A 20,564-nucleotide genomic window follows, 5' to 3' on the forward strand; every position below is an offset into this window, starting at 1 on the left:
ACATGGGTAACACTAAAATGTCAAATGGAAACACAAAAAGAGGAAAACCAGCACTAAATCCTAAAAGTGTCTTTACACAGGCCGATAGTTGCCCAAATAATTGCATTTGTGCGCGACTCTGGGCCCACGTACACACGGCCCCCAACAGGGATCTGAGCGAGAAGTCACTCAGTTGTCGCTAGTCTTCATTTTTAGCTCACTAAAAACGGAACCACTACTGAAGGCTCCTCACTCTGTAAACAAGAGTCACTCAATCTTTAAGTGACTCCTGTTTACTATGAATGAAGGCCGGTGGCTGGAAGCGATCTCTGGCTGCTATGCCTCCATTATTTGGAAGGCTATTGCTCCTGTGTAAAAGCTCAAGAGCGATAGTCAATGAGACGGCTGTGAGGCGCTTATGCACCTGACAGTTGTCCCCATGTAAAGGTACCTTTAGGTGAAGGAAGAGCTTATCTACCACTGAGGTGTTCACCCTGATGAGGGCGACCCTATGTCAGGAACTTGGGGTGGCCCTGACTTTCCCTAGATGGTGACAGGGAACAATGGCAGAAGTATATGACTCTAAGAGAATAATGAGCCACAAAGGTACTGGGAAATAGATGTTTAAACACCCCACATAAAGAATTGAACAGACTTCTCTTAACTGAGACACAGATCAGGACCAGCGGCCATTGACACAGCCAGAAATAATTTCAGACAGAGAGTATACACAGAGGTTTCCCTCCCTTTCAACGCTGCGTTTACTGCGGTTTCAGTATATGGCGTGTATTTTTTACAACGTTTTGGCGGTGTTTTCAGCACAGCTAAAAACAAACCAAGGATACTGAAAAAAAATCAATACTCACCTAGCTGGTGCTGTCTGGGTCCCTGCCGCTGCTCTCCGGAGCTCTGTGCAGGCTACCGGGCACTTGTCATGGCAGAGAAGTGTCCCTGTCAGTGAGCATGTGCAGGCATGATGATCATGTGAGCCAGGACTGCCACCGTGGCGTCAACCTGGCCCAAATCCTCATTCGAGGCCGGCATGCCATGACAGGCTGCTATTATTCTGATATCCATGCAGGCGACATGCATATATAATATGAATTTATATTTGAAGTCGGTTCGGGGAATATGTTTATTTTAGTGTACTCTGATATTGCTGATCATATTGGGGTCTATTCTTTGAATGTCGACTGCATTGAATATGACTAGCTCTGGGCGGGTCTGCAGGATTCCGGTGTCTCAGTTCACTTGACCAAGCTTATCAGATCTCTGTATATCAATCAAGAAGGAATGGTGGAAACACTCTATGGTGATACAGATTGGTTCAGGATTGGCAAGGGTGTGAGGCAGGTCTGCATATTGTTCCCATATCTCTTCAATCTTTATGCTGAGGGGATCATGAGGAAATTAGCCCTGGACTCACCCAACATTGGAGTGAAGATCGGAGGAAGGACCATCAACAACTTGAGATATGTGAATGATCGACTCTGCTGGATGAAGGAGAGGAGGGCCTGATAAACAGGATTTGGAAACTTAGGGAAGAAAATGAAAAAATGGGGCTGCACCTTAACATCAAGAAAACAAAGATCAGGACAACAACAGCTAATGGAAAACTGAAGTGTAAAGTTAATAATGACGAAATTGAATCAATTTAGGAATTCATCTTCCTTGCGATGGCAAATCCCCCACAGAAATCAAATGTAGGATCGCATTAGGCCGCTCTGTGGCATGAATACCATCTGGAAGAGCAAAGCTAACACTCTAACTACCAAATGCAGACTAGTTGGAGTCATCGTCTTTCCTATGATGATGTATGGGTCTGAGAGTTGGGCACTAAGGCCGCTCTCACACGCAACGCTTTTTACCACGATTAGCACAGCATCCCGAGCTCCGCGCTAACTGTTATACAATGCCACCATTGATTTCAGTGGGGCCTCGCAGAACAGTCTTCAAACACGGTATTTCTAACAACGCAATTTTCGAGTGCTGTCTGCTCTATTTTCTGTCATTTTTGCGTTTTGTAACATACCTTATCACTTATCTCGGTGATGAGGTGCATTAAAAAACTCTGTGCAAAGCGTTTGAAATGCCACGTGAAATCTTTGTAAAATGCAGCGGTTTCGGAACGCATGTGTGAAAGCAGCCTAAGAAAGGCCGACAGAAGGAGAATCGATGATTCCGAAATGTGGTGATGGTGGAAATTATTCAGAGTACCATAGACAGCCAGGGTAACAAAAAGAGAAGTGTTGGATTGTATAAAACCAGGGACATCGCTAGAAGCTAGAGTCACTAGACTGTGACTGACTTACTTTGGCCATGTCCTGCGTGCAATGGACCCGTGGAACCAGAAGAAGGGCCTGACAAAAAACACGCTGGATTGACCGCATCAAAGTGGATATCAATATGTTCATCAAGCAGGTAATAGAAGCCGTGTCTGACGGGGAAGCATGGAGAATGTTTGCCCATAACGGCACTGAGAGTCACAACTAAATGATAGATTGATTGATTTGAATGTCAGAGTGTAATGGGGTGTCTAACAGGGATAGGTTCTGGCACCCGGCCGCCCCTGGCAGAGCGATGACTCTGTATTCATCCTAGGTGTTACATCAGGGTAATGCAGGGTGGGTGTATTTTTGTGCTTTATAAATATCCTTTTTGTGATATAACACCTTTTTTGTCAGAGTATCACAATTTTTGATGTAATTGTTGGCAAGTTGTGATGTTAGTCTGCGGTTGTACTACACTTTGAAATAAATTTTAAGTATATGTAATAAAACTTATATTTTAGGTTTCTTCCTTTCAGTGAGGGCTTCATTAGCACAAAACGTAGCAAAGAATTGTCATTGATCAGTAAATGTGCTATTATTCTGAGCACCATCCTCCACGTGCCCCGTGTACCCGTCTGATACCCTAGTAGATCAACTCAAAGTTCACACAAAGTCGGTCCCAGATGGAAGATGTTTAAGAATATCCACATAATATATCTCTCATAGAAACACACAAACTATTAGCTAAGTGCATATTTTATCATTTTATACACATTTATGCTAAAACAAAGACGAATATACAGATTTTGAAGTGTTTTCTTTTTTTTGCATATGGTTTCGCCTAAGCTATGCATTAATAGAAAGACAAGCTAATGGCAGGACTTACAGTTTTTGTTATGATTTTTTTAATGTTATATTTTACAATATGAAATATTTATTCTCGTTTCCTTTGCACATCCTACACGACTCCTAGTAATATCCAATATACAATATCACCGTTTTGGATATTTCTTAATGGCTTGCCAAGATATAAATTCCTCCTTTGAAATAATGGCTAAATAGATGGTTGTGATATATTTGGTGCAGTCCAACAGTTGAAGTTCATTAATAATTGGAATGTTGTGGAGTATGAAGTAATGAATACTAATTACTCCTTTCTTGTCTGACAGCACCCTGCGGACCAATCCATCAGCTCAGACTTTAATTTGGTTCCAGTAATGGTTCTATCAATAGTACATTAATTCTGTGTTGAAAAGATATACAGTTGAACCTGACCCACACTGTAGACTCCGGTGTCATAAAACGGCCACATACTGACAACAACTAGGCAATTACAAATAATTAAATCTACTGCGCTTTAGACACTACTAATTTAAAATAAAATATGTCTTATGATATCAATTGACAGTGGAAAGCGTAGCAGGAAATATTTATTGAATTGTATCCATTCCAAAGCAAATGCTCTGACTTGCAGATTAGGTGACTGATCTGTAACGGATCTGGAGAAAATGGGAATATCACTTTATGGCACCCTGAAACTGTGTAACTTTCATGTTATTAAATAGTTCTGAAGTTTTGTGTGTTTGAGATTAAAGGTTTCTATGTTATTTAATGTATGCCATTCATTAATGTGTTAGTACATTGGACTATCAGTAATTGGTGGCTTCTATGGGAGCTGCTTTCATAGAGCCTTCAGTGTGTCTTTATTAAAAGGTAACTTTAAAAATGGCTCATTTCCATTTTTTCAGTAGCTTTGCATTTCAAGCAACGGGTTATCCAGAATTAGAAACAAATATCTGCTTGATTTCCCCAAATTGCCCCACTGAGGTACATAGGATGTCTATTGTATTGCAGCTCATCTGCCTTTAAGTGAATGAGGCTGACTTGCTATGCAACCCATGGACAAGAGCGGCGCTGTTTCTGGGTCTTTTCTGAACTTGTACAGCCCCTTTATGTTTTACATACATGACCTTGCATTCATGGATATTATATTTCTCATGCTACAGTAGTTTACATTTGGAACAGTGATCTGTATAGATATATGTGTAGCTGAATGAGGAAACATAACTCCACCTAAACATTGCTCCAGATATTGGTCATGGTGCAGTATGTTACATCTGATTACTTCATTCTCTTCATAAGGCTATATCAAAACACATTTTTCTTCTCTTGGGGGAATACGGCATTTATTTTCTAATGTTTAAAGGGGTTATCCACAGGATAGGGAATAACTAGCTGATCGGTAGGAGTCCGACCGCTGGGACCCGCACTGATCTTAAGAACAGGCATATGGAAGGTCCACTAATGAATGGAGTGGAGATCGAGCAATTTGTGCTGCCACTCCAGTCGTTTCAGTGGAAGATAGCTGATTACTCAAAATTTACCTACAGACTATAGATAGTCCAGATACTGATAGATACTGATTAGAGATGAGCGAGTATACTCGCTAAGGCACATTACACGAGCGAGTAGTGCCTTAGCCGAGTAGCTCCCCGCTCGTCTCTAAAGATTCGGGGAGCGGTGGGGGAGACCGGGGAGGAACGGAGGGGAGATCTCTCTCTCCCTCTCCCCCCCCCCCCCCGCAACTCACCTGTCACCCACGCCAGCCCCCAAATCTTTAGAGACGAGCGGGGAGATACTCGGCTAAGGCACTACTACTTGCTCGAGTAATGTGCCTTAGTGAGTATACTCGCTCATCTCCAATACTGATCCATCTTATATTTGCAGTAGTGACTTTATGACGCCTCTGTGAACGGATTTTGGTTAGGACTGTTGTTTCCTTCAAAATGAGCCGGCGCTGGATCGTCTTGCCGTGTCCATTACTGCAACTAGTATGAATTTGTCTACAGTTTACATGTTAGAGGTTTGGCCATGTCTTGGCTGATAAGTAAGATACTGTAATAATAAGTGTTACAAAGACATACATGTATACTAGTATTGTTATATAAAGTTTGCTGCAACATGTTACAAAGTTCTGCTCTATTTTTCTACACCAAGAGCAGTTGTTTTCTAATCTCTATTTATCATCAGGCTAATTGATATTATTGTCATAGACCCATAAAGTAACAGAAGAGCAACCAAGCAATGGTTTTATGTGTCCCAGATCTTTAATTTCACTCATTAACAGTAGGCAGATACTCAAGGTCGTTACATGTTTTGGCTTACCTAACTCATTGTTGATGCCTAAATGACATTACTTTTACATTATTGTAACAGTAAACCTTATGATCTATTAGATAGGTATATACCTGTAGATAGATATTAAACCAAATGTGAAGAATTCGTATTCCAATCAGTATAACATACATACTTATATTTTTAGAAATTCACTAGCAGTAGTTTGCTGATGTTTCCTGATTTTAGTATTTTTTCTGATAAGTGAAAGACTCTTCAGGCATTGTGGGAGAGCGAGGAAAAAAGTAATCCTAAATATGAGATGGGAGAGACGGAGCATTGATAAAATCATACAAATCAGCATGATATTGTGTAAGGTGTTGGGATTGTTCTCATTTAATCTACAATGACTTGTTTCAGTGCATACATAGCATGAACTGTTCTTCTTTGTATGGTTTCAACAGATATATAAAAATAGGAGACAAAGAATGTGAATATAGTAAGAACTTCCGATTAATCCTTCATACAAAACTCGCAAATCCACATTATAAGCCGGAGCTGCAAGCTCAAACCACCCTTATAAACTTCACGGTAACTACAGATGGACTTGAGGATCAGCTACTGGCTGATGTGGTCAGCATTGAAAGACCAGATTTGGAGAAGCTGAAGGTAAAGTAATGAACATTACAGTATAGCCCCATTTACACACAATGATTATCGCTCAAAGTTTGCTCACAGGATGTCTTTTGAGCGATAATCATTGTGTGTAAATGCTACCATTGTTTACTTTTCGGCCGAATGATAATTTTAGTTGAGCTTAAAATCCATCGTTTGGCCGGAGAGGTGATAGCAGGGACCGCACACTGTGTTTCTCCACTGGAGCGCTGATAACATTGTATTTAGCTGCAGTCCAGTCCAAAAGTGCTGTATGCAGAGAACAGACCACCTGCTATTCTCTACATACAGCGCACAGAGGCTCAGTTATATGCCCATTAGCAGCTTATGCAAAATGATCGCTCAAACTGTCAATCATCCTATCTTTTGAAAGAATTTTGAGTGATCATCTTTGTGTGTAAATGGGGCTTAAGAAAGCAACGGATAATCTTTCTTGGCTAATGCATTCTCTTGACATCTATGATGGTTAAATAGTAAGTGGGGTTGAAAAAAAAAATACATATGATCATCCATCTTGCTGATCTAAAGGTCGCCATGCACATTAGATAGAAGTTGGTTCAGTGAACGATTGTTACGCAGCCACAGCCTTACACATCTTAGTCCACATTGACCATTATGGTCATTCTAACTGGCCGCATATGTCCAATAACACTGGGCAAAGGATGAACATCCTTTCAAAGGGATCAATGAAAATTCCAAATGCGGCCAACCTCTTTCCAGGCGATGAAGGTTTAAATTCATTCAGCTTAAATTATTATTTGCTGTTAAATTTCACTTGACGAACTATTATTTGGGTGGAAATCTTCCATTTTCATCATCTTTAGACTAATGTAAATGTGCAAACTCAGACTTTACTGAAATGTGAGATGTTTCTACTCATTGAAATAGTAAAGATTTGTAGGGATGCCAATATACCTTACTTTCACTAGCTTTCATCCAAGACAGCTTTTCCTCGTGACCCCCCCCCCCCCCCCTCCCCTATGCACATGAAAGTTTGTTTTGGCTGAGTCTTACATTGGGTTAGGGAGGTACAGGTACCTTTTCATGGGGCGATTAGCACCCGAATAATCTTTGGAGAACAAAAGGATTAGGTTTTGAAATTCAGTTCACCTGATACTGATTTTCCCAACAACATCCGTCAAGGTAAAGTTGAGAGGCTCCCATACACATGCAAAGGTCGTCTGAACCCAGAGATTGGCAGATTCAGACAGCTACAGTCCCAAGTGTTAGATTAGGTACTGTATAACTGAATGTGCACTTCATTGCCAGGCATGTTTTGCAATCTTGTTACGTACATGTGTTTAGGCCCTGCATTATCACTATGTATTTTCTTATCCTTTCAGTCCGTGTTAACAAAGCAGCAAAATGAATTCAAGATAGAACTGAAGCGCCTGGAAGATGAGCTGTTGATCCGTCTATCAGCAGCAGAAGGAAACTTTTTGGGTGACATGGAACTTGTGGAGAAGCTCGAATCAACTAAAACCACAGCTGCTGAAATCCAGCTCAAGGTATTTTGCCTACATTTTTTATTCATATTTTTTGTTCACTATTCATTACGGCTTCCAGTAGGAGCGACAATTCATTTGCATCTTGTTTGCGGAAATCCCAAAATGCAACGGATTGCAACCATTAAAAGTAGAGTTGAGCGAACATGAGAGAGAGACTCGTTACTCGAATAGAGCTCTCGAATATTACGAAAAGCTCAACTCGAATAACGAGCACCCGAGCATTTTGGTGCTCGCTCATCTCTAATTAAAAGCATTCTAACAAAGTGCCAATGTTGACCATAACAACTAGATTTCTAAAGTAGATTTACATAGGTATAGCACTATCATAATTTGTGATGCCGTATAATGTGACACAAAACATGATAAGAACATTATACATATGCAATAAAAATGGAAAACCATTGAAGCAACATATAAAACAGTTTAACAGATAACAGTGACAGGGCACAGCAGGAGCCCTGACCATACGAGCTTACAATCTAAAGGCATGCGGACAAGTTGAGGCTTGTCCAAATTGTGTAATGGCAGAAGGTTATAGTATATTTTGTGCTTGTCTGAAAAGCTACGCTTTTTGGTTGTGTTGAAAAACAGGAGAAAACTTTTAAGGTTGGTCTCACATGACCGGATTTCAACTGCGGAATCCGCAATCGTCACCAGTGTGGATGATATATGGTAATCCACGCCTATTGAAAAAATACAATTTTGCATGTCCACTCAGATGAGCGGATAGTAATTGCGATTTCTGCAAACGGATTTAACCCTTTCCAATCCAATTTGTAGCCTGGTTTTCCTAGGGGGGGCTTACTCTTTTTCTGCCGTTATACAACGGCGCTATATGCTGGCTAAAGCCAGTACTGCATGAGGTGACACATTGGATAGGCTCCGACAGCAGAGAGGCTGGCAATATACAGTAAGAGAACCCCGACAGACGTCTTCCAACATCGAAGCTGTGCAGCCCTAAATAATAATGTCTTCACAGGTCAGAGAGGGGATTGGAAAGGGTTAAAATCGCTGCATGTTCTATTTTTGTATGGAATACTCACGGACGGCCCCTATTGAAGTCAATGGAAGCTGTCTGACCCGCAGCCTATCTGCAATTGACATTGCGGATTGGCTGCAGGCACCCGCGTCATCGCCTAGCGACGGTACGGGAAAAATAGGTGGTGAGAAATGTATGATCGCTCGGGATTCGAACCTTTAGGCCCACAGGGATCACAAAAATGGCAGCTCTCAAGTCTCCCTAGTAAATGGAGTGGCAGTGCGCAATTGTATGAATTATATTTTTGTCTTAGCCAAGCAGACAAAGTAACTTTTTAATACAATGTACTGGAAAAAGTTTTAACTTGATAAAATTATGATCCTTATAATTCCAGCATTGGATAACCTGTCTTGAAATTCACAGAAGTTGAAACATTTATTTGCAAGATGTCCTGGTCTCTTTATAGGCATTTTGCAGAAATACCAATGTCATGTCTCTCTGGTTTCACGAGGGTCTTTATTATTTGACAGGTGGTTGAAGCAAAAGAGAATGAGATAAAAATTAATGAAGCCAGAGAACACTACCGGCCTGCAGCAGCCAGGGCGTCACTGCTTTATTTTGTTATGAGTGATCTCAGTAAAATAAATCCAATTTACCAGTTCTCACTAAAAGTAAGTGTGCCTTCTCAGCCCATTGTCCTTGAGTAGCTTCTCAGACTTCTCCGTACTGCATTTTCATTGATGAAACTTTCTTGCCACTTGAACACCTCTCATGATTCAGGATGTACCCTAGGGTTGCAATATGCCTACATATAATAGCAGCTATGTGGACAGCTAAAATAACAATGAAATGAACATATATGAAATATATTTAATTAAAAAGGAAAAACTATGTGCTAAATGGAGAGGTAACATATGTTATGTATTTATATCATTAGCGAGAAAATCTTTTACGTGTTTAGCAACTTTTTTTACTGGTTAAAGCATATTTCTGTACTATAAAATCTACTTGTATGCTTAAAGGGGTTTTCCGTGGAAATACTATTGATTACCTATCCTCAGGTCATCAATAGTTGATCAGCCGGGGGCCACCATTCGGGACCCCGACCGATCAGCTGTGCGGATGCATGCTGTCAGCGCCGCAATAACAGAGGTTGGAGCAGATGCCCCTCTGTTATTGCGGCGCTGACAGCATGCATCCGCACAGCTGATCGGTCGGGGTCCCGAATGGCGGCCCCCGGCTGATCAACTATTGATGACCTGAGGATAGGTAATCAATAGTATTTCCACGGAAAACCCCTTTAATGTTGGTTCTAATACTATATACTGTAGTAATAATGTTCCATTTATGAGCAATATAACAGTGTGGTGTAGTGTAAAGCAGCGGGTGTGAACCTGCTGTGCCACTGACCAATTTGACTTTGGACTATTCCTAAGGGCAGCACCTAGCTGTTCCCTAATTTTCATTTTTTTAACCCCACCAATTGGGATCTGGTCTTAACTGCAGGGGCCCCCAGGCTGTTATCCCAAAAGTAGTCTCAGGACAGTAGTAGCTGATATGGACAGTTCAGAAGCACTGTAGCATGGTACCAGAGAGATAGGCAGAGGCAAAATCAATATTTAGTCTGAGGTCATGACAGGTGGAGTTCTTCAATAGCGGAAAGACAGGCAGAGGATCAGGACAGGCTGCAAACAGTTAAATCATGGTCAAAGTGCAAGCTGAGGTCAGGACAGGAGAAGATGGGAAAGCTATGTGAACAGGCACAGGTCAAACCAGGAGTCAATCACAATACAATAGCACCTTTAGGCTGGGTTCACACAGGGCGGATTTGTTGCGGTTTTGCCGCAGAAGAACTGCTTCTGCGACAAAACCGCTTCAAAGGTTATTTTTGTCTTGTGGAGCTTCTTGCGGATTTTCCGCGCGGAAAATCCGCACGAGGTTTTTTCCACAGTGCTTTTTTACTTTTGGTGCGGATTTTGCTGCTTCCATAAAGGTCTATGGACAAAAAAGCGCTGCGGAAAAGTCAAAAGAATTGACATGCTGCGTCTTGAAAAACCGCACCGCAGTTGCATTTCCGCACTGCAGCAGTGCAGAAAAAATCCGCGCTGTGAAAACAGCTTTTTGCCTAAACACAGTTGTACTGCCTTGCACTGCAAATGCAGAGGTTTTGCCGCAGTGCGGATATGCAACGGCAAACCGCGGCAGAACCGCAGCAAATCCGCCCTGTGTGAACCCAGGCTTACAAAAGTTATTGCTGAGCCACCCTCCAATGGGGTACCTGAAACAAACACAGAACAATCCCGATTGATTGTGGATGAGAAAGCTGGCTTTGTGCATTGGCCCATTAGGAGATGGGCACAGCATGTATGTGCACAAGAGCCCTGACACGAATGGTTTAACATCTGCTGCAAATGATAGGTGGAAGACATGGATGGCCACAGCCAGCAAAAGGAGGAGATACGGTGAGCCAGCAACTAAAACATAGAGTTCAAAAAGTTTATAAGTCTTTCATTATTATTATTTTTGCTGTTGCATCGAGGACATCCACCATGTTATATTTTACAGGCATTTAATGGAGTTTTTCATAAAGCCATTGGACGAGCAGAACCATCAGAAGATGTAAAAGAGAGGGTATCCAACCTCACAGAATGCATTACCTACTCCGCATTTCTTTACACAAGCCAGGGACTCTTTGAAAAAGATAAGCTGACATTCCTATCCGAGATTGCTTTTCAGGTAAGTTGTTATAGACATACAGTAGCCTCAAGACGTTTTTTTTAAACAGCAAATCACTATTCCAAAACCTATCTGGGAGATTCTCCACCAATAATAGAACGGTATCCTGACCAAAAAACATTTTGGAGAATCCAGAATTTTAAATTTTTTTCCAGATTTCAAGAGTCTGTCGGAAGATTGAGTCGATTTTGTTTTGTCTTTTGGTGTAATAAACACATACATCCCAATGCATCAAGATTTTGGACTGTATATTCACAATTTTACACTTTTTGGGGGTGTTTCTAAACTTCTAGAGAGTACTATAATGTATTTCTATTAAACTCTATATGCTACATGTACAACTTACAGAGCAATGTTAATATATGGTATGATATGGTGGGATAGTATTCCCTCATTCTTAAGAATGCAAGTAAGCAAATAATTCACAATGTCTTCGATCAGCTGAACACATTAGTAAGGATGGCTATACATGTCAGATAGTTGTCAGCTACCTCACCTGACCCCCCCATACACAAATATGGGAGGAAACCCAGTGAGAACATACAAACTCCATGCAGATATTGCCGATGGTTGCATTTGTTCCAGGACTCTGGCGCTGCAAGACAAAAATGACAACCACTGCTGTTTGACCCCTATTTCTCCTAACATCTGCTTTTGAGGAAGAATCAGGAGGCGCCCATACACGTTAGATGATGATGGGTCAGTCCCAACAAAAGCAGTGGGCTCAGCTAATGATTATGGCCACCTTGACTTTAATGTTACCTGTGCTATGTACCATCTATCTAAAATACATTTTTAAATCATACCTCTATAGACAAGTGATGTATGACATGCGGTATTACAGGGAGTGGGGAGAAAAATACCAGAAGCATATCATGACCTGCATGTGACTTAGGCTAGTTTCACACAGGCGATCGCGATTTTGCAATAAGAAAATCGCGGCAAAATCATGTCTTTGTTCACTGCGATTTTTGAGCGTCAGCGATGCTTTTGTAGAGTATAATAATGCACTGCTGATGCTTCGCAATACAATTGCAGGATTTTTTATCGCTAAAGTCAATGGGACTTTCTAATGTTAAAATCCCATCAGAACGCATGTTTGTTGCGTTGCGATAAAACGCAGGCACCACAGGGATACATGGGAGATAAAAAAAAATTGCACATCACAGAAAGATAGAGCATGCTGCGATTTTATCTTTATCTCTCCACATCGCATCAGTGAAAACATCGCAGATGGGAAGTAAACCATCATAACTCATTGGTTTCCTAAACTGTTCGGAACCCGCCTTTAGTTCAGGATGACTAATGTTATATATTCACAAAGCTACTCAACTTTCTCCTATTTATTATTTGATGTCGGTTGCAGAACGGTGTTACAATCTGAATGTGAGCTTAATGCGAGTAATGTCATGTGTGGCTTAGTCCTCTGGGACACATCGCTCTCACTATATACCGTAGACTCCTGTAATAAACCAAACATGTAACAGTTGTTTTAACCTTTACTATATATTACAAGTAATGTCTGCATGTTATGTAGATAATCTATTCTTTTTTCCCCCCAAAAGATTCTTCTAAAATCAAAGGAAATTGATTCTTTGGAATTGGACCTTTTGCTACGTTTTCCTGTTGATCAAGCATACCAAAGTCCAATAGACTTCCTGTCAGTTCAGTCATGGAGTGCCATCAAGGTAATCCCAGAAGTCGGTTAGTTGGATAAAACAGTATGTATGAGGATCACCGTGTATATATGTCAGCAGGCCTGGCATACAAATTGCGACACAGTAAAGGCCTATTTACATGTAAGGATCGTCACTAAAATTCTGTCAAACGAACCAAAGTGCACGATAATCGTAACGTCTAAACACGAAGCCATTGTGCACCCTTCGTTCACTTTTCGTTTGTCGCTCAGTTTCAGTCTGCATAAAAATCATCACTGGTTCGCTCGCTTCTCGTTACATCTAAACACTCCCTGCTGCAGGCATGTGAAGCACTGAGTGAGAAGTGAGCGATTCTTAGCGATGATCTGCCTGTCTAAACATTCTGCACGAGCGCAAACAACTGGCAATGACGTCACTCGCTTGTGCGTTGATTTACATGACAATCGTCCCATGTAAAAGGGGCACAACTAATATACATACTGCACCAAGCCTGTTGTATTTGCAGTACTGTTTCCTTTCACATGTCTTGTATGATGCTGTACATCTCCTGTTGACTAACACAACCAGGGAGGATTGCTAAATCTTCCTTTGGGAAAGCTATATCATAAGACTACTGTGCTTTGTAAAGTAAGTGAATCAATAGTGAAGTGTATGAAAGTTGTACATATCCAGTGTGTAGTATGCTGACTGAAAGAAAATGTGTTTGGTTATAGATGATTTCCTCACTGGACGAATTCAGAGGGTTAGACAGAGATATCGAGGGATCAGCAAAACGATGGAAAAAGTTGGTGGACTCAGAATGTCCAGAGAAGGAGAGATTCCCTCAAGAGTGGAAGAACAAAACCTCTTTACAAAAATTGGTTATATTAAGAGCGCTGCGTCCAGACAGAATGACTTACTCAATCAGGTTTGTTATTTAGCTACTGTCTTTTCCTTCATCTTTCTCCAGAGGACTCTTTGGCTCTCCTCTCACTTTGCATTGTGCCTCTCCTACTGAAAATGTGTGAATAAATTGACAACTGGGTGTTACAATTCCCCCTGTCAGTGCTGACAGTATCAGACTATCAGACTGTGTGGATACACCCTGTTTAAAAAGGGGGAATTGTAACAGGGTTTTCAAATTATTCATACATTTTTAGGAGAAATAAATAAGAAACGGTACTATGCAGAGTACAGAAAAGTGCTCCAGAATTGTTGTTTTTCTATATCATGGGGTTGACTTTCAAAGCTTTTTTGATGCGATTTACAAGCTATAATCCTAGTGCAACTAGAGGAGAGTCAGGTAGTCTCAGAAAACTCCAAGGTCGAAGAAAGAAGAGCTGAACTTGCGAGAGGAGTGGTCATAAATTGCAATTGTGGGCTGACAAATGTCCAGTTCCGTCAGACTCCTTACTGACTGCTGACAACCCTGTTCACACCACCGGTGATGGTTTGGGACTTCTGTTAATAAAATTGTTCTACTGCACAGTATGTGGTGCTGAAAGGAGCCTTCACCGGTGTCTCACCGGCGTCAGCGCAATCCCTGCTGTAGAGAGTTCATCTATAATTATGTAGTACAAGGAAGTATAGTAGTTCAGCAGTACCAAAGCTTGACTGCAGCATTGAGGAAGACCAAGCCTGCACTAGAGATGAAGAAGGTAGGAGATGAGCCAGTTGCGTAGCCTCCTGCAGGAAGTCTGGAGACCAAGCAACACGATACACCGGTAAATGGAGCAGTCCAACCCCTCCTCTGCCCATCCCTGATCGCTACTGTCAACAGCTCTGCTCTATCGGCGCTGAAAAATTCACTGTGGATCTGCCATGTGAACATGCCTAAATAGTCCAACATCTCAATGCATTGGGATGTACAACTCAACCGTCCGAATTGACTCTTCTGAATCTGGGAAAACTTCAGATTTTTGGCTCCTTAACATATCCATCCTTTGCCTGTATTACAGTCTTGTATAACCTTGGCATGCAGTGGATCAACATTTAGGTGTTTCAGTCAGGATACATTTCCATTCTTCATGTAGAGAACCACCCAGAGATATTTCCGAGAAGTGATTTACTGTTTGAGAGATGTTGTGTTTCCAAACTTCTGTACTGTGCATCAATAGCAATGCATACGGGTCAGATTCCATAGTGTAAAGGCACTCAGATAACAGTTGAATGGCTAAAGGAATCTATCTATCTGTATATGATATTTGCAGTTATATTCACTGTATAACTCCTTGTATATATTCACCGTAGTTTATATATTTATTGGGTCTATCTATCACAGAAATTTTGTGGAGGAAAAACTGGGTTCAAAGTACGTGGAGGGAACACGTCTGGATTTGACCAAATCTTATGAAGAGACCAGCCCAGCAACGCCCATATTCTTTATTCTGTCTCCTGGAGTGAACCCTCTTAAAGATGTAGAGTCCCTCGGTAAGATCTTTTATTTTCACGTCCCAAAGCGTTATTTCCATCTTATGGCTAAGATATGCTTTCACTTTCTGGCCTCTAAACCACACCAATTTGTCCCCTTTCCCCCTCCACTGCTCCCAATAGTCACATTAAATTTGGGAAAAGCCTCCACAAAATGTCACTATTTTATTGTAGATTTTGAATTTATATGTCATGTAAAAAATTTGGGCGCAGATTTCAGTTGCGATATGTACATTTTAAACCCTTTAATAACATAACTAATTTTAGCTTTGAGTCAATAAATTATTTTCCCTTGTGTGTTCCAGTGGTCATAACTTTTTTAACTTTTTCGTCATTGTACCTTTAAGACACCGTATTAGACCTTTAAGACACTGTATTTTGTGGGACGTGTTCTAGTATTACAAGAAACCAATTTTGGTTGTATGTAATGTATTGAATTGCTTTTACTTTTTGGCTGGGGGACAATGGAAAAAGGCTATTTCACCATTGTTTTTTGGACTTATTTTTATGGTGTTTCCCATGTGGAATAAACATTATATTATCATTATTCTATGGGTTATTACGGTTACGACAATAGCACATTATATAGGTTTTATTATGTTCCACTACTTTTGCACAATATGATCACCCTTTCTTTCTTTTTCTTTTTTTTACAAAAAAACTTTTTTTGTAGTGCCATATTCTAAGACTGGAGCATTTTTATTTTTCAGTCGACAGAGTACTATAAGTACTTGTCTTTTGTGGGATGATTTGCATTTTTTATTGGTCCCATTTTAAAGCTTTGTGTACGACTTTCTTAAATTATATTTTTATTTCTAATTTGGAGGACAGAAAACTGCTATTTTGGTGGGTTTTTTAAAAAAAAAAATTTCTTTGGAAATTTACAGTGCTGAATGTGGCCATACCAATAATGTGTAGTTTTCTATGTTCTTTTTATTTTTCAATATTTAAAGCTTTGTGTAAGAGGAAAAACACTTTTTAAAAAATTTCTGTAAAAAACTTTAGATGCCTTGGGCAGCAATGACTGCAGTATTTGCGGGGTTAAATGGCATAGAGTAGTGATTAGATGAGCAAAGCCTCATTTTTTCACCCCTTTTCTGGGAAAAAAGACCCCCATATGTGACAATAAGAAATCAAGTATGCTGTCTGATTCATGGGGGGTAGGTTATAACATGAACCAAAGTTCATGTCACTCCTTCCCTGGGAGAGAGACAGGAGAATCACAGATATCCTCTACTGCCTGCTTGTCCCACCTCTACTTCCCTCTTCATACTGCACCCTGACTGAAAAGGGACAGCTGTATATCCAGTATTTTCGGCCCCACTTCAAACGGCTGTAGCTTCTGTAAAAGCCAATGTGTCGGTAGCACTCATAGAACTGGAGGTACAGCCATTTGAATTTGAACAAGTTCTGTTCATCCAAAACTGTAATGTCCTTTTTCTGCAGAATGCACCAGCTCGTCCTAAACTAGGGGGAGTTCAAGTTTTCATTAAAGATTATTCAACATTTTATAACATCCTTTTGTAAATTGCCAGTAATGTAATTATAATAAAATTATATTAACTGGTAGATGATGTATTGCAACCTATACTTCACCCACCAGGTACAAACCTGTAGTTCAGTTATATGGTTCTTGGACCATAGATATACTGTATTTACTGACTGCAGCATCATATTATAATACTATACACTTATCATTTATTAGGTAATAAACTGGGCTTCACTATCGACTCTGGGAAATTCCATAACATTTCACTAGGCCAGGGACAGGAAAAAGTAGCAGAGGAGACCATGGAAAAAGCTGCAGAGCTAGGACACTGGGTGATCCTGCAGGTAGGTAATCTATATACAGTATTAAACCTACCATTTCCCTCAATTAGAGCAATTTGTAAAGTGTAATATTAGTTACTTTGTAGCTTCTTTTTGAAAACTAATAATTGTTTATTTGCCCAGAATGTTCATTTAGTAGCCAAATGGTTGGTGACCTTGGAAAAGCTCCTTGACAAGTACAGCACTGGGAGCCATGAGGATTACCGAATTTTCATCAGTGCTGAGCCGGCATCCGCTCCAGAAGAACATATCATTCCTCAAGGAATATTAGAAAATTCCATCAAAATCACTAATGAGCCTCCAACCGGGATGCTGGCGAACCTACATGCTGCACTCTACAATTTCGATCAGGTAAACTTCAGAGAGAAAATGTTAATCTAGTCGTTACATATCCACTGAATATGTATTTTAAAAGATACTCATAAAGGAAGTGATATCGCTATTAGTATATGAAGCAATCCGCTGAGAAGAGGTAACTTTGGATCAGCACATCGGAAATAACATCAAGTAACTCGCGTTGCTGGAAGATCTTTAGTCTCCTTCTTACCATAAATACATCGTATTTCATAATCTGGTAGATTATTTATGTATTTATTTGGTGACTCTACTCTATGTAATTTTCAGGACACGCTGGAGATGTGTGCGAGAGAGCATGAATTTAAGAGCATCCTCTTTTCTCTTTGCTACTTTCATGCTTCTGTCGCCGGAAGACTTAAATTTGGTCCTCAAGGTTGGAATCGTAGCTATCCATTCAATGCCGGAGACCTGACTATATGTGTTAATGTGTTATACAACTATTTGGAAGCCAATACAAAGGTAAGCTGTGTGCAAATACCTGAGCGTGATTAACTTGCTAATATTTTCTATTAACCCCTTAAAGACCAAACACAGTAAATTTATGGGGCTTGGTCCTGGGCTTTGATAGCTGAAGAAAAAAAAAATTAGGGCAGTTACATCACCACATGAGTAAAATCCCTAAAAATTGTCCGGTCCATAAGGGGTTAAAAAACAGTCTTTGGACTCTTTTTGAAGGAAAATATTTTAGTACACATCCTTATATTAGGTGAAGGGTTGGTGTTCAGGGCCCCAGCGTGAGTGTGGCCAGTGTGCAACTGACGTCAGAACAGTCATTTTCAGCCAATCATTCACAGGTCCATCAGTTGGTTAATGAATTCTTCATGTATAGAAATGTTTCTTCGCTTTTGGAATCAGAACTGATTCTGGTTCAGTGTAGTTTGTAAGTCCACCTTTTTGGTTTATATCACAAATGTAGTATACAGCTACAGTTACAAGAGCACAGACTCTAATCTGATCTTTGCCTAAATCATGTTACCAAAGAGATCTATGCTCAGAACACAATTGGGTTGTACAGTATTAGTAAATCACAGCTGCTTTCTTACAGAAAAAGCGCCCCCCTTGTTCAGGGGTTCAGTCTGGTATTGCAACTTGGCCCGATTCACTTTGAATAGTCACACTGGTGAGATCCTATTGAAATGATAGGAAAGCAAAAGGATATTTGTATACATAAATAGCTCATAGATAATTTATTGAAAATTAGAATAAATTCCTGGATAGTCGGATAGATAACAGAATGTTGGTAATGAAGAGAGATTAATTACAGTACAAGTGATAACCACAAGGATCTGTCCTGCGTCCTATTCTTTTATTATGTTCATAAGTGACATAGAAGATGGGAAAGGTTTGTCTGTTTTGCTGGGTCACACAAATAGGATTGATATTCCTGGTTGTGTCTGTAAGAAGTAAAATAATTTAGCGGGTAAAAACTGGAAACTGCAGTTCAATATTTCTAAATGTAAAATAATGTACTTGGAGAGAACAGATCCTCAGAATGAGTATTGTATTGGTTGTTTGGTGGTGTTCAGGACATCAGAAGGGAAGGATCTAGGGCAATGGTGGTGAACCTATGGCACGCATGCCAGTGGCAGCACTCAGAGCCCTCCCTGCTGGCACGCACTGTCGTCGGCCACTCACCACATTAGTGAATATCGGCAGAGGTGCCGCAGCTCCCCTGCCTGTATTCACTCAGCAGCACTGCTAGAGGCGCTGATCCCAGCGCACACTGTGACGGTAGTGTGCAGCTGGGATCCTCCTGTCCTGACGTCTCCTACTTGGTTCTGCGAAAGCAGGGGAGGAGAGGAGGCATCCAACAGCATGTCACAGTGTGCACCTGGGATCAGTGGCAGCAGCAGCATTGAGCAGAGGAGGGGGGAATATGGGTCTCGGAGTGGGGGGGCGCTGTTACTACAGGAGCCACTGTGGGATGTAGCTATTACTACTGGGGCCACTGTGGGTATCACTACTACTACTGGGGGGGCCACTGTGGGATGTCACTATTACCACTGTGCAGTGTCACTATTACTACTCGTGGGCCACTGTGGGGTGTCACTATTACGACTGGGGCCACTGTGAGGTGTCACTATTACCGCTGGGGCCGCTGTGGTAGTCACTATAACTGCTAAAGCCGCTCTGGGGGAGGTCACTATTACCACTGGGGCCGCTCTGGGGGGTCACCCTTACCGCTCGAGCCGCACTGGGGTGTCAATATTACTACTGGGGCTGCTCTAAGGGGGTCACTATCACTGCTGGGATATGTTTACACGAGGTGGAAATGCTGCAGAATGTCCGCAGCAGAAATTTGCGAGGCAAATTCCACAGCATTTCCGCATTCAAAAGCAGTGAAAATCTGAGCCCGGTCTATTTTGAAACAGCCTTGTCCTTTTAAGAATGATGGAGGTAAAAATCATACATCGTGATAAGCCCCACCCCCTGATGTGGTGGCACTTTGGGATAAATAAGTGGGTTTTGGGTTGCAGTTTGGGCACTCGGTCTCTAAAAGGTTCGCCATCACTGATCTAGGGGGTTTTGATTTCTTACAGCTTCAAAATGTGTCCACATTAGGCAGCAGGCAAAGCAAGTAGGATGCTGGGCTGCATAACTAGAGGTATAACCAGTAGAAAGGGGGAGATTGTGATCCCGCTGTATAGAGCTCTAGTGTGACCTCATCTCAAATCCTGTGATTATTTCTGGAGATCTCGCCTACAAAAAGACACTGATAAAATAGAACAGGTTGAAAGACTGGCTACAAAAATGGTGGAAAGTCTGAAGAACAAAACTTACAAGAAAACACTTAAAGAACTTAATTTGTATAGCCTGGATGAAAGAAGGGAAAGGGGGCAAATAATCGAAAACCTTTAAAGAGTTATTCCCATCTTGGGCCAATCATGGTCACCATGAGAAACAGCTAAACAGGGCTGAGCTACGCTGTCATTGTAACAGCCATAGAAATGAATGAGAGTCACAGAAACAGTAGAGCACAGTAAGCTGCACTGTTTTCATTGCCCAGCTCGCTGTGCTACATTGTTTATGTAACTCCCATTCACTTCTA

General features: G+C 41.0%; 1 protein-coding gene across 1 annotated transcript in view; it reads left to right on the plus strand.

Moving 5' to 3' along the window:
• DNAH11 (dynein axonemal heavy chain 11) overlaps positions 1–20,564 on the plus strand; it is a 270,457-nt gene that overhangs the window by 236,677 nt on the left and 13,216 nt on the right. The window contains exons 68-77 of the mRNA XM_066584695.1: positions 5,828–6,032; positions 7,382–7,546; positions 9,056–9,196; positions 11,091–11,261; positions 12,827–12,949; positions 13,633–13,826; positions 15,180–15,328; positions 17,034–17,161; positions 17,282–17,509; positions 17,783–17,974. Coding sequence (XP_066440792.1) covers positions 5,828–6,032; positions 7,382–7,546; positions 9,056–9,196; positions 11,091–11,261; positions 12,827–12,949; positions 13,633–13,826; positions 15,180–15,328; positions 17,034–17,161; positions 17,282–17,509; positions 17,783–17,974 — 1,696 coding nt within the window. The remainder of the gene's footprint in view (positions 1–5,827; positions 6,033–7,381; positions 7,547–9,055; positions 9,197–11,090; positions 11,262–12,826; positions 12,950–13,632; positions 13,827–15,179; positions 15,329–17,033; positions 17,162–17,281; positions 17,510–17,782; positions 17,975–20,564) is intronic.

This window comes from Eleutherodactylus coqui, chromosome 12, assembly GCF_035609145.1.
Source record: "Eleutherodactylus coqui strain aEleCoq1 chromosome 12, aEleCoq1.hap1, whole genome shotgun sequence".
Lineage (NCBI taxonomy): Eukaryota > Metazoa > Chordata > Amphibia > Anura > Eleutherodactylidae > Eleutherodactylus > Eleutherodactylus coqui.